Source organism: Bufo bufo, chromosome 7, assembly GCF_905171765.1.
Source record: "Bufo bufo chromosome 7, aBufBuf1.1, whole genome shotgun sequence".
Lineage (NCBI taxonomy): Eukaryota > Metazoa > Chordata > Amphibia > Anura > Bufonidae > Bufo > Bufo bufo.
This window is the reverse complement of record NC_053395.1, coordinates 7,528,343-7,540,981: the sequence shown is the minus strand read 5'-3', so window position 1 is coordinate 7,540,981 and position 12,639 is coordinate 7,528,343. Positions and strand designations below refer to the sequence as shown.

The following is a 12,639-nucleotide window of genomic DNA, read 5'->3' as shown; positions in this document are numbered from 1 at the left end:
GAATTGATGCACTAAAAATACTTATCAGAAATAGATCTATATTGCCAAGAATTGTTAGAGTATTACTAAACCTGTGCTTAATTTTGTATTAAATTAGTCACTGAAAAACATCCAGATTAAATAGATATCCTATACGATATATGTAGCGCTAGATAATATCTAGCAATTCCAGCTCGGAGAAACAAAGAATGATTTTGGATAAAGGTTTATGTATTTAAAACGCATACATACCGCAAGACAATCGCAGCGGTAGGAATCTAGGAGGAAATAGGAGATTACCAGATAAACAGATTGTACTATATGGGAAAATGACATGTTCACAATGTCCATGCAGTTCGCCCCCAATTGAAAAAGAACCAAATGGAATAATAGACAATTAACATATAATTCAAAACCGTTTATGAACTAAGACGTGCATGATGTATCTTTTGGAAATATTGCTTAAAAACTTTGAGAATTACTGTGTATAAACATTTTATAAATATATATTGTAATGATCTCAGATATTTATCGCACTTTTTATATTGATTTTATATCGATACCTATCCTAGACTGTATTTTACACGAATTGGCAACTTCTTATAATGTCGAATATTGTTCGAACACTCTACTATTTTAATGAGCTGTATAAATGTCATACATTGATTGCAAATAACTCACAGAAACTGGAGAAATAAGAGACGCAGACTCCTCTGAAATCACAGAAAGACGCACATATACCGCATTGACAGGGCGAGCCAATTATAAAGATATTCTAACATTGACTCACCATGGATTTTTAGTCCACTTTTTCCAGACAATCCAGAGAGGAAACGTATAAAATCCGGCAACATACAGAGACCGAACACAGCCACTGAGGAAGGAGACGAGTATAGTCCCCGAAACGCGTCTGGCGGTAACCTTCGGTCATCAGACTTAAACAGCCGGGCATATGTTGGATAACATCGACTAGATGGCCCATAAGTGAAGCGCTTCACTAAAGAAATCCACCGGCGGAATCCACAGCCTGCAAATAACCGGTTCAAAGCAGGTATTTCAACAAACACTGAAGCTCCGCACATTTGGAGACACGTGGAACGCCAAAAGAAATCAGCTCGAATATTGGGACCGCGTGTGTTACAGCTCCACACAGCCGTGTTCTAACAGAAAGATCAAAGATTCGGTATACCAACCGTACGAAAAATCTTTAACAAAGAAGCAACCTCACTACATAAGGACAGCTCGTGGGACGCCACGAATCGAAGCTGCTAACTGTGAGTAATAGCTACCGAGAGCTGAGTAAAATCTGTGCAATCACTGCTTGCTGTTATCTATCAAAAATTTACTCTTGGTAAGATTTAATATAGAAACCGTCTGTGTGCGGCATCACCAACATATACCATCGTATATTGAGAATAACAATATCAACTACTACCATCATCATTTTCTGCCAGATTAATGTGAGTCTGCACAACAATTTATATTCACGTTGAGGAACTTTGGACTCTCTTTTTTTCTTCCTTTTTTTCTACATGAACATTTTATAGCCTATTGAACAATTGTGACATTGTCGGATTAACATCAGTCAATATTAATTATTGTATTACTGTATCATACAGTGCCAATATTATAATATTATAATATTTTAAATTTTTTATTTTATGCCATATGGTAATCCATGCTAGGATTTTTATACTTATAGTGTTTTATATTGTGTTAATAAATTGGTCCAATTTGGTATTGATTCTATATGTGACTCCATCTATCAGAGTGCCCATTCACTTTATATACATTTGTCTAACCTGGTGAGTAGGGTGTCGCACTAGTTTGGAGCACCTATACATCACCAACACAGGGGTGAGCCGTCCTATACCTTTTTGTTCCCTGTACTGCCTACTTTTACCTGTGCTTTAAATAGGGTTGCTAGGCATGGTCCGTCCTTCAAAGAAGGACGGAGGCTGCGTGCAAGGTCACATTACTGACAGCCAGGGACTGTAAGTAAATGATTAAAGCCAGGTCCTCCCCAGCAGCTGATAACAGTGCCTGGGCTGTGTGCACTTCTCCCTGTCCCTGCGCTTGGCAGACGCTCCCTCACTCAGCAGAGCTGGAGAATGCAGAGTCGAAGCAGCGCAGACCAGGGAAGGGAGATCTGCCGTCTGCTCAGTGTATAAATGAAAGCAACATGTGGTAAGAGGACCCCTTTGTGCTGCAGGAGATTAACCTTTTAGGGGGGAGGGCTCTGGTTACTGACACTTTTGGGGGGCTATTGTTACTGGCTAGTGAGGGCAGGCGGGATTAGCCTCAGGGTGAGGGCAGTGGCGGCCATCTTAACTGAATAGTGAAATTGCAGTTTTATGCAGACTGGTTGCTAAGGGCTGAATCTTATTAAATATGGGGTAAGTCAGTCTAAGGCCTCTTTCACACGACAGTATGGCTTTTTCAGTGTTTTGCGGTCCGTTTTAAATGGATCCGTTGTTCCGTTTTTTGTTTCCGTTGTGTTTCCGTTTCCGTTCCGTTTTTCCGTTCCGTTTTTCCGTATGGCAAATACAGTATACAGTAATTTCATAGAAAAAATTGGGCTGGGCATAACATTTTCAATAGATGGTTCCGCAAAAAACGGAACGGATACGGAAGACATACGGATGCATTTCCGTATGCATTCCGTTTTTTTGCGGACCCATAGACTTTAATGGAGCCACGGAACGTGATTTGCGGCCAAATATAGGACATGTTCTATCTTTCAACGGAAAAACGGAAATACGGAAACGGAATGCACACGGAGTACATTCCGTTTTTTTTGCGGAACCATTGAAATCAATGGTTCCGTATACAGACCGCAAAAAACGGCCCGTAAACGGGGGGGAAAAAACGGTCGTGTGAAAGAGGCCTAATAGTAACTGATTCTGGAATATCATGTTATTAGTAACTACATATATGAAAATTGAAATGAGGGTCTAAGTGTGACAGTTTTCCTTTAATAATAAAATTTTTAATACATTTTATAATAAATATTAAATTTTTCCTAACACAGGAGGAGGAGGACATCCTGTGGTGCACGGAGATGGAGATGGGGCTTCTGATTCCCACACAGACGTCTCAGAAATGAACCTCGGCTTCCAAAAGCAGCTCCTGGGAGGATCATGGAGCGTCCCGATCATCCATCATCTATTCGCCCCACTTTATTTTGGAAGTGTGTAGAGCCCAACGCTGCAGATTGATCATGGAGACACCGAATTTTATAATATATATGGAATTAATTTCATAATATAATGTTTAATAAATTTAATAATAACATAAAAAAAAAATCTTAGGAGAGAATCGGCCAGTCTTCAGTTTATTCAACGACGTAGAGGGTGTTGCGATGGAGAAAGCATTCCAAAAAAAATACAAAAAAACTTCTGTCACCCCACAAAAAAAAAAAAACTGTTTAGTGGGGTGACAGAAGCCCTTTAACCACCTCAGCCCCCCTAGCTTAAACCCCCTTAATGACCAGACCACTTTTTACACTTCTGACCTACACTACTTTCACCGTTTATTGCTCGGTCATGCAACTTACCACCCAAATTAATTTTACCTCCTTTTCTTCTCACTAATAGAGCTTTCATTTGGTGGTATTTCACTGCTGCTGACATTTTTACTTTTTTTGTTATTAATCGAAATTTACTGAAATTTTTGCAGTTGTAACATTTTTAAAAAAAAAATACATTTCTATATAAAATTTTCTCTAAATTTATTGTTCTACATGTCTTTGATAAAAAAAAATGTTTGGGTAAAAAAAAAATGGTTTGGGTAAAAGTTATAGCGTTTACAAACTATGGTACAAAAATGTGAATTTCCGCTTTTTGAAGCAGCTCTGACTTTCTGAGCACCTGTCATGTTTCCTGAGGTTCTACAATGTCCAGACAGTAGAAAAAACCCACAAATGACCCCATTTCGGAAAGTAGAAACCCTAAGGTATTCGCTGATGGGCATAGTGAGTTCATAGAACTTTTTATTTTTTGTCACAAGTTAGCGGAAAATTATGATTTTTTTTTTCCTTACAAAGTCTCATATTCCACTAACTTGTGACAAAAAATAAAAACTTCCATGAACTCACTATGCCCATCACGAAATACCTTGGGGTGTCTTCTTTCCAAAATGGGGTCACTTGTGGGGTAGTTATACTGCCCTGGCATTCTAGGGGCCCAAATGTGTGGTAAGTAGTTTGAAATCAAAATGTGTAAAAAATGGCCGGTGAAATCCGAAAGGTGCTATTTGGAATGTGGGCCCCTTTGCCCACCTAGGCTGCAAAAAAGTGTCACACATCTGGTATCTCCGTACTCAGGAGAAGTTGGGAAATGTGTTTTGGGGTGTCATTTTACATATACCCATGCTGGGTGAGAGAAATATCTTGGCAAAAGACAACTTTTCCCATTTTTTTATACAAAGTTGGCATTTGACCAAGATATTTATCTCACCCAGCATGGGTATATGTAAAATGACACCCCAAAACACATTGCCCAACTTCTCCTGAGTATGGAGATACCACATGTGTGACACTTTTTTGCAGCCTAGGTGGGCAAAGGGGCCCACATTCCAAAGAGCACCTTTAGGATTTCACCGGCCATTTTTTACACATTTTGATTTCAAACTCCTTACCACACATTTGGGCCCCTAGAATGCCAGGGCAGTATAACTACCCCACAAGTGACCCCATTTTGGAAAGAAGACACCCCAAGGTATTCGCTGATGGGCATAGTGAGTTCATAGAAGTTTTTATTTTTTGTCACAAGTTAGTGGAATATGAGACTTTGTAAGGAAAAAAAAAGAAAAAAATCATCATTTTCCACTAACTTGTGACAAAAAATAAAAAGTTCAATGAACTCACTATGCCCATCAGCGAATACCTTAGGGTGTCTACTTTCCGAAATGGGGTCATTTGTGGGGTTTTTCTACTGTCTGGCCATTGTAGAACCTCAGGAAACATGACAGGTGCTCAGAAAGTCAGAGCTGCTTCAAAAAGCGGAAATTCACATTTTTGTACTATAGTTTGTAAACGCTATAACTTTTACCCAAACCATTTTTTTTTTACCCAAACATTTTTTTTTTATCAAAGACATGTAGAACAATAAATTTAGAGAAAAATTTATATATGGATGTCGTTTTTTTTTGCAAAATTTTACAACTGAAAGTGAAAAATGTCATTTTTTTGCAAAAAAATCATTAAATTTCGATTAATAACAAAAAAAGTAAAAATGTCAGCAGCAATGAAATACCACCAAATGAAAGCTCTATTAGTGAGAAGAAAAAGAGGTAAAATTCATTTGGGTGGTAAGTTGCATGACCGAGCAATAAACGGTGAAAGTAGTGTAGGTAAGAAGTGTAAAAAGTGGCCTGGTCATTAAGGGGGTTTAAGCACTGGGGGCTGAGGTGGTTAACACATAACACGAGACAGATTCCTGATGGAAATCACCCACTCTTAAATGGATGTCATTTGCCACCTGCGACAGGCACCTTTGGGTAAGAGGTGCAGAACCAATTGCAAAGACAGAAATGCTTCTCTCTAGTGCACTAGTAGTAAACCCATAAATACGAACAAACTGTCAATCAATCAGGTTAATCCCTGCCCCACTGTCGATAAATACCTTGATTTCCACAGTTTTGGACTCTAGCGCCACCTCGCCAGACAGGATAAATCGGGTACTACCAATAAATGACAAAAGTAAGTTTTCTTGCTGACCACCCACACCACCAATAGTAATTTGGGGATTAAGCGTTTTTTTTTTTTTTTGTTTACACCTTGACGCTGAATGTACGGACAAATATTCACGAAATGTCCCTTCTTTCCACAACAAAAACAGACTCCCTTCATATGACCAGAGCTCTTACCAGCAGTCCCAGGAGTAGCTCCCCCCAACTGCATAGGCTCCTAACAAGGTGTAACCACAAGTGTCTCTTTACCATAAGTGTAAAAGGAAGCCGCCGCCTTATTTGACACTACGTCCTGAAGATGAGGACCCTTAGATCTCCCCTTAAGGTACAGCAAGGGACATGGCTGCTTCCAATGACTCAGGTTTTTCATGAAAAGCCAACATGTCCTGTAGCCTCTCAGATAGACCGTGACAGAACTGGCTACAGAGAGCAGTATCATTCCACTCTGTATCCATAGCCCATCTCCTAAATTCAGAGCAATAGATGTGGTGCGTTCTCCCTGCCGTAAACCACGTTACTTGGTCTCAGCCTAAGAGATCCGATCTGGGTCATCATAAATAAGACCCAAGGCTCTAAAACATTCATCTATCGACTGGAGGAACAGTCATCTGGAAGGCAGAGAAAAAGCCCAAGACTGTGCATCATCTTTAAGCAAAGAAATTATCACGCCCACACGTTGACACTCATCTCCAGAAGAGTATGGACGGAGCTTAAAGTACAATTTACACGATTCCCTGAACAGAATGAAATTGTCACTACCCCCCGAAAATCTGCCCAGGAGGGCAACCTTAGATTCAGGGCAGGCCTGGTAACCACCCTCGGAACCAGCCGCCTGTGGTCTCTGAATCCGTAAGATTGTCGCGCGGAGGTCAGCTACCTCCAAAGACAGTCCCTGCAGCTGTTCGACCAGTACAGACATAAGATCCATAGCTGCACTGACCTGAACGAAATGGCGGTTTTTGTGGCGGTTGATAATGTCACGATCAGTGTGGGGGGGGGGGGGAAACTCCACACTGAACACAGGAGGGAAGGGGAACAGTAACTGGGCCTGGAAACTAGGGAAGGAACAGGTCACCTCCTAGACAACCCTAATCTGGGCCCTGACTACCTATCAATATGAATAGACCTTGTAGGAAGGAATATTCATAAGCAGGATACCTAGGCCATGATTTCCCTATAAGGCTCTGGAATAAGTATAGGACCAGAGACAACCCATTCTTCCCCAGATGGACGAATGGAAATCTCTGTCTCAGGCCGAGATAAAAACAACAGGGAATATAACAAATACAAACAAACGTGATACTTAACTTCTGTAGAGATGGAAGAACAGGAACACCAGAGAGGATCTCACACCAGCTCAGCCAAACCCAAATTAAGCTATCAACCACATAGTCAGAAGTGATGACCACTGAGCAACAGCTAGGAAAAGGGAAGTGGTCATTAACCCTATCAACACTGAATCAAGAGAAATCAAGGAGGCTGTTAGATTCCTCCACGCTCAGCCAATCTCCTTGATTTCCTGACATCAGTCACCTGAGGGACCGTGACACTCACATTCCCAGGCTTCTTACTTGCACTTTGTAACATGTGCAGCCAGCATTTTAGGAAAAACTGATTTGTTACTATAAATCATGAAGAAATTCGGATTTGTTGCGAATCAAAGTTTTCCTAAATTTGGGGTAGAGATTTCCAGCAGTTTTTATTGAGGTTGAATTTATTTGGACCTGAATCGAATTTTCAGATGTTCGCTCATTTCTACTTTTAAGATACATATTAACCTCTTCACATAAAGTTCAGCAATTCATCTTGTGCAGTACAAGGAGTTTGGTTACGGAAGAAAAGTTCACCTAGATCCAGAACTGGTTGGAATTTCCCCAGAAGATCAAGACAAAGCAGCAGAATTGAGAAAACTTCAGCCAAAAAAACACAAAGACTGGAGTGAAAAAACAAACACACAATCACCTGACACGCAGTAAAATATGTACAGGGTTCACAGACCATCTCAGCTAAGATATAAGAGAATGCTCAGCTCAGGCTCACCTTATATCATATTAACTTTTGATTTATCGATTGCATTTTACTTCTTTTTTTGAGCATAACAAAAACAAAAGTCCAATTTTTTTAAAATGTTTTTCTCGAGAAAGAACTTTATTCTAGGGTTAAAAACACATTTGGTGATACCAATAGCATTTACTTTTTTTTTTGCGTTGACGCATTTCGAGGATATAACTTTTTTTTTACATAGCTGTTTTTATTGGTATTATTTAGGGTATATATAATTTATTGAATAATTATTGCATTTTTGGGGTTGGGGGTACAATTGCAAAGAAACTATGCAATTCTGCCCTTGTTTTTAGTAAACTGCAAAAAACAAAAACTATTGAGAGTCATTTAACAAGAGTATACAAAAGTACAGGAAACAAGTGGATTTATGTCAGATCTACAACCAAGGTTGTAAGAAGCACAGGTAGAGAACATCAATTAGATGTGCCCTGCAGATGCCACTGTGTGGGGTCAGATGTCCTCTCCAGTTAGTTAGCATTTTCCTTTACCAGATCCCCATAAACTTCTGCATTTGGGGCGAATTCCCCATCAGACTCCATGCCCAGCTACACCTTTACACCGTTATAATAATCTATTTTCATAGTCTGGGTGAGAAGTTGTCTAACAGGACTAACATGTGATGTATGTCACCTGTAAATGCAAATAAATCCAGTCTAGTTGCTGAACTGGAAGGAGTGGTCATAGAAATATACATATATATGCAGCACATGGCCATGGACTTGATTTCTTAGGAGGTTCTCAGCCTACACCAAGGACACGAGCTCCTTATTGTAGAGCCAAGCCATGGGAATGTTACTCGCGTTACTGGTAATGTTGTTTGTCGGTGAGTGACTTCTTCTTGGTTGTTGTCTTTGAATTTTTTTTTGACTTTCTTGTATTTGTTCTTGGTGTCTTTAAGGGGGTTTCATCTAGGTTCTTTTAAAATATTTTCCTGTACACAATGACCCACTTCATAGAAACTGGAACGTTACCCCTCAATATTGAGAGATCTTTTTGTTAAAATTCACACCAAAGCATTGAACACACTCCATGGACCAGTTTTGGCCATCTGTCTATGGAGTTATTTTTTATATATATTTTTTTTAGAATATGGACATTTATATCAGTAGCAAAAAAAGAAATAATGAAGTGGAACACTAAACATGATTTTTTTGTTTCCTTCCACAGTTTACCCTTCAGCTTCCACTACCACAACCTCATCCCCGCCGGTGTGCGGCTCTCCAGTATTATCCAGCAGGATAGTCGGGGGCACAGACGCTCTGGATGGAAGATGGCCCTGGCAGGTCAGCGTGCAGTATTATGGCGACAATATATGTGGAGGGAGCCTGATCTCCCGCCAGTGGGTGATGTCCGCAGCACACTGCTTTCCATAGTAGGTACAGTAGATGATTATCTTGTGATCGTCTTGATAACTTGTGTAGGAAGCTATTGTGAATGTAATTAACACGTGAGAGTGAATCTAGATCGCACATCCTCAATGCTATGCTTTTGATATGACAACTGTTTTTCAGCATAATAAAACAAGGCTTCTCAGCACAATTTATAATAAATATACCCTTATGCTATGCACTAAAAGGAGGCATTAGAATACACTCCACCAGCACAGCACAAAAGCAGCAATGGCCACCGCTCAGCACCGCATAATGTGAACAGGTGCAAAAAGCTAACCTGTTCACAGACTCTTAGGAACTCCAACTGAGAGGTTGTAGGAATTTATAGACCCTACCACCTCTCAGTTGGAGTTCCTGAGAGTCTGTGAACAGGTTAGCTTTTTGCACCTGTTCACATTATGCGGTGCTGAGCGGTGGCCATTGCTGCTTTTGTGCTGTGCTGGTGAAGTGATGGGGCCCAGGGCCAGGCTGGCTTTGCCACACAGTGGGGGCGCTGTGTGGCTACTGGGTCCCGTCGCCTGCTGGTGCGATGAGGGGGCACCGGTGGACACCGTGCAGTGCCGCGCCAAAGTTAGAGTAGGCCCCCACTTGAAAAGGGCAACCTTGTCGTGGTAAGTGGACCTATGCTCTTTGATCAAACTGTATACTAATGCCTCCTTTTAGTGCATAGCATAGGGTTATATTTATTATAAGGCCCCTTTCACACGGGCAAGTATTCCGCGCGGATGCGATGCGTGAGTTGAACGCATTGCACCCGTACTGAATCCCAACCCATTCATTTCTATGGGGCTGTTCACATGAGCGGTGATTTTCACGCATCACTTGTGCGTTGTGTGAAAATCGCAGAATGCTCTATATTCTGTGTTTTTCACGTAACGCAGGCCCCATAGAAGTGAATGGGGTTGCGTGAAAATCGCAAGCATCCGCAAGCAAGTTCGGATGCGGTGCGATTTTCACGCACGGTTGCTAGGAGACGATCGGGAGGGAGACCCGATCATTATTATTTTCCCTTATAACATGGTTATAAGGGAAAATAATAGCATTCTGAATACAGAATGCATAGTACAATAGCGCTGGAGGGGTTAAAAAAAATAAATAATATTTTAACTCACCTTAATCCACTTGTTCGCGAAGCCGGCATCTCTTCTGTCTTCTTCTGAGCTTTGTGCAGTAACAGGACCTGTGGTGACGTCACTCCAGTCATCACATGGTGCATCACATGATCCATCACCATTGTAATGGATCATGTGATGCACCATTTGATGACTGGAGTGACGTCACCACAGGTCCTGTTACTGCACAAAGCTCAGATGAAGACAGAAGAGATGCCGGCTTCGCGAACAAGTGGATTAAGGTGAGTTAAAATATATTTATTTTTTTTTAACCCCTCCAGCGCTATTTTACTTTGCATTCTGTATTCAGAATGCTATTATTTTCCCTTATAACCATGTTATAAGGGGAAATAATACAATCTACAGAACAACGATCCCAAGCCCGAACTTCTGTGAAGAAGTTCGGATTTGGGTACCAAACATGCACGATTTTTCTCCCGCGAGTGCAAAACGCATTACAATGTTTTGCACTGACGTGGAAAAATCGTCCGTGTTCCCGCAACGCACCCGCACATTTTCCCGCAACGCCCGTCTGAAAGAGGCCTAAATTGTGCTGAGAAGCCATGTTTTATTATGCTGAATAACTGTTGTTATATCAAAAACATAGCATTGAGGATGTGCGATCTAGACTCACTCTCATATGTTAAATACTATTGTGAATGTGATTTTCTTGGCTCTAGTGAGTATTATAAATGTCAGCCATTATTTATCTTCTGTTTGTCAGAGTATCTCCATGTAACCTGTAGGCTTTTATACAAATATAGCTGCAGGGAAAGAAATAATGCTCATGGAGATCCAAAGTTAATTGAGGTGTAGCCCAGACTCATTGGTCTTCCGTAATATTCCTTTCCCACTGAGGTTCAGTCCTACAGTGGAACAAAAAGGGTATTTTCAAAAAGTTACTTTCCAAATTCAGAAGCGATCTGAGGAAGGCATCTGTAATGAAACCTTCTGTACATTCTCCACCTCTGTTAAGACGTCCATGATGACCACAGACAGCGGCATCGACAACACAGATAGACTGAGTTCAAAATACAAAATATATCTTCAGTTCATCCCGATTTTCTCATTGTGTTTTCACCTGTGATAAGGATTAGCTGGATTTTTTGGGCTTTCTCTCAGTGACTGCACCTCCCTGCTTATGATGTACCCCTCTTTTTAATAGTTCAGTGGCTGCCAATAGTGTTGAGCGTGAATATTCGAAAAGCGAATATTAATGGCGAATATCGGCACTTCGAGATTTTGCGATAATTTAGAATATAGTGCTATATGTTTGTAAAATCGAATATTCCTTTTTTTTTTTTTACACAGTACACATCAGGTGATCATCCCTCCCTTCTTTTAGCTTGTGGGCCAATGAGAAGGCTTTGTCACAGCTTAGCAACATCCCTAGCAACCAATAGAAAAGTTGCCGACCCCTTACTATATAAGAACCTCCCCAGCAGCTATTTTCTAAAGTTTATTGCAGTTATGAAAGAGAAAGCAGTGACATTTCTGTGCTCTGTGCTATTACATTAGACAGTTAACTTATATATAAAATTCAGATAGTTAGGGGGAGATAGTCAGTGTAGGTTAGATAGTGATGTACTGTGGCAAATATTGCCACAAATTTGCAAGCGCGAACATATTGGAGCACTCAATCTGCATATAAAGCTATTCTAATGTTCTGCCGTGCCGACCATTTTCTCCAGTCTCAGGAAACTTCTAGCAGCTTAAAAAAAGTAGCATAAGTGAACCACGCCTGTATTTTGCGCACATTACGCGAATATTACATTGCCGATTTTCGCATTCAAGAATATAATCTCAAATTCTCGAATATATGACGAATATTCTACAAAGTATTCACGAAATATTGCAAATTTGAATATTGCCCCTGCCGCTAATCACTAGCAGCCAACAAATTTTGTTGAAATCTGTAGAATAAAGACATTCAAACCTCATAAGGACCATTGAATATTCCAAATCAGAAAGGAGAAACATGAACGGAAATACAAAACATAAAAAGACATTAGACCAAAAATAAATTAGAATAAACGTATAATATACAGGAACTCTAGAAGAACCCCTTCTCTTCTAAAGCAAAGTGCAGCTCAAAGGGTAAAAAAAATAAAGAAAAAAACACACATTCTTCTTCTAGTTTTAGTCTGGGTTCACACGAGCAGAAGTAAATGCTATTGGCTGGGTGGATTTGTTAGAGGAGCAGAGCAATGAAAATAGCAGAAGTGGCGTATTCGGCACAACACGGAAACCGACAGAGCTGAACAGACCCCACTCACTAGAGTCAGACCTTTGATTTCTGGTTGAGACTCCACTTTTTATCAATGAAAAGTCCTACATGCAGAACATTTTCGTTTGCTCTTTGACAGATTCTGTGACAGAGCCCGAATGGAGCGTCCGATGCA

The 12,639-nt window shown here is 40.5% G+C and overlaps 1 protein-coding gene across 1 annotated transcript in view; it reads left to right on the top strand.

The window, feature by feature from the left end:
* LOC121007954 (serine protease 33-like) overlaps window positions 1-12,639 on the top strand; it is a 78,680-nt gene that overhangs the window by 26,686 nt on the left and 39,355 nt on the right. Inside the window, exon 2 of the mRNA XM_040440221.1 lies at window positions 8,902-9,106. Coding sequence (XP_040296155.1) covers window positions 8,902-9,106 — 205 coding nt within the window. The remainder of the gene's footprint in view (window positions 1-8,901; window positions 9,107-12,639) is intronic.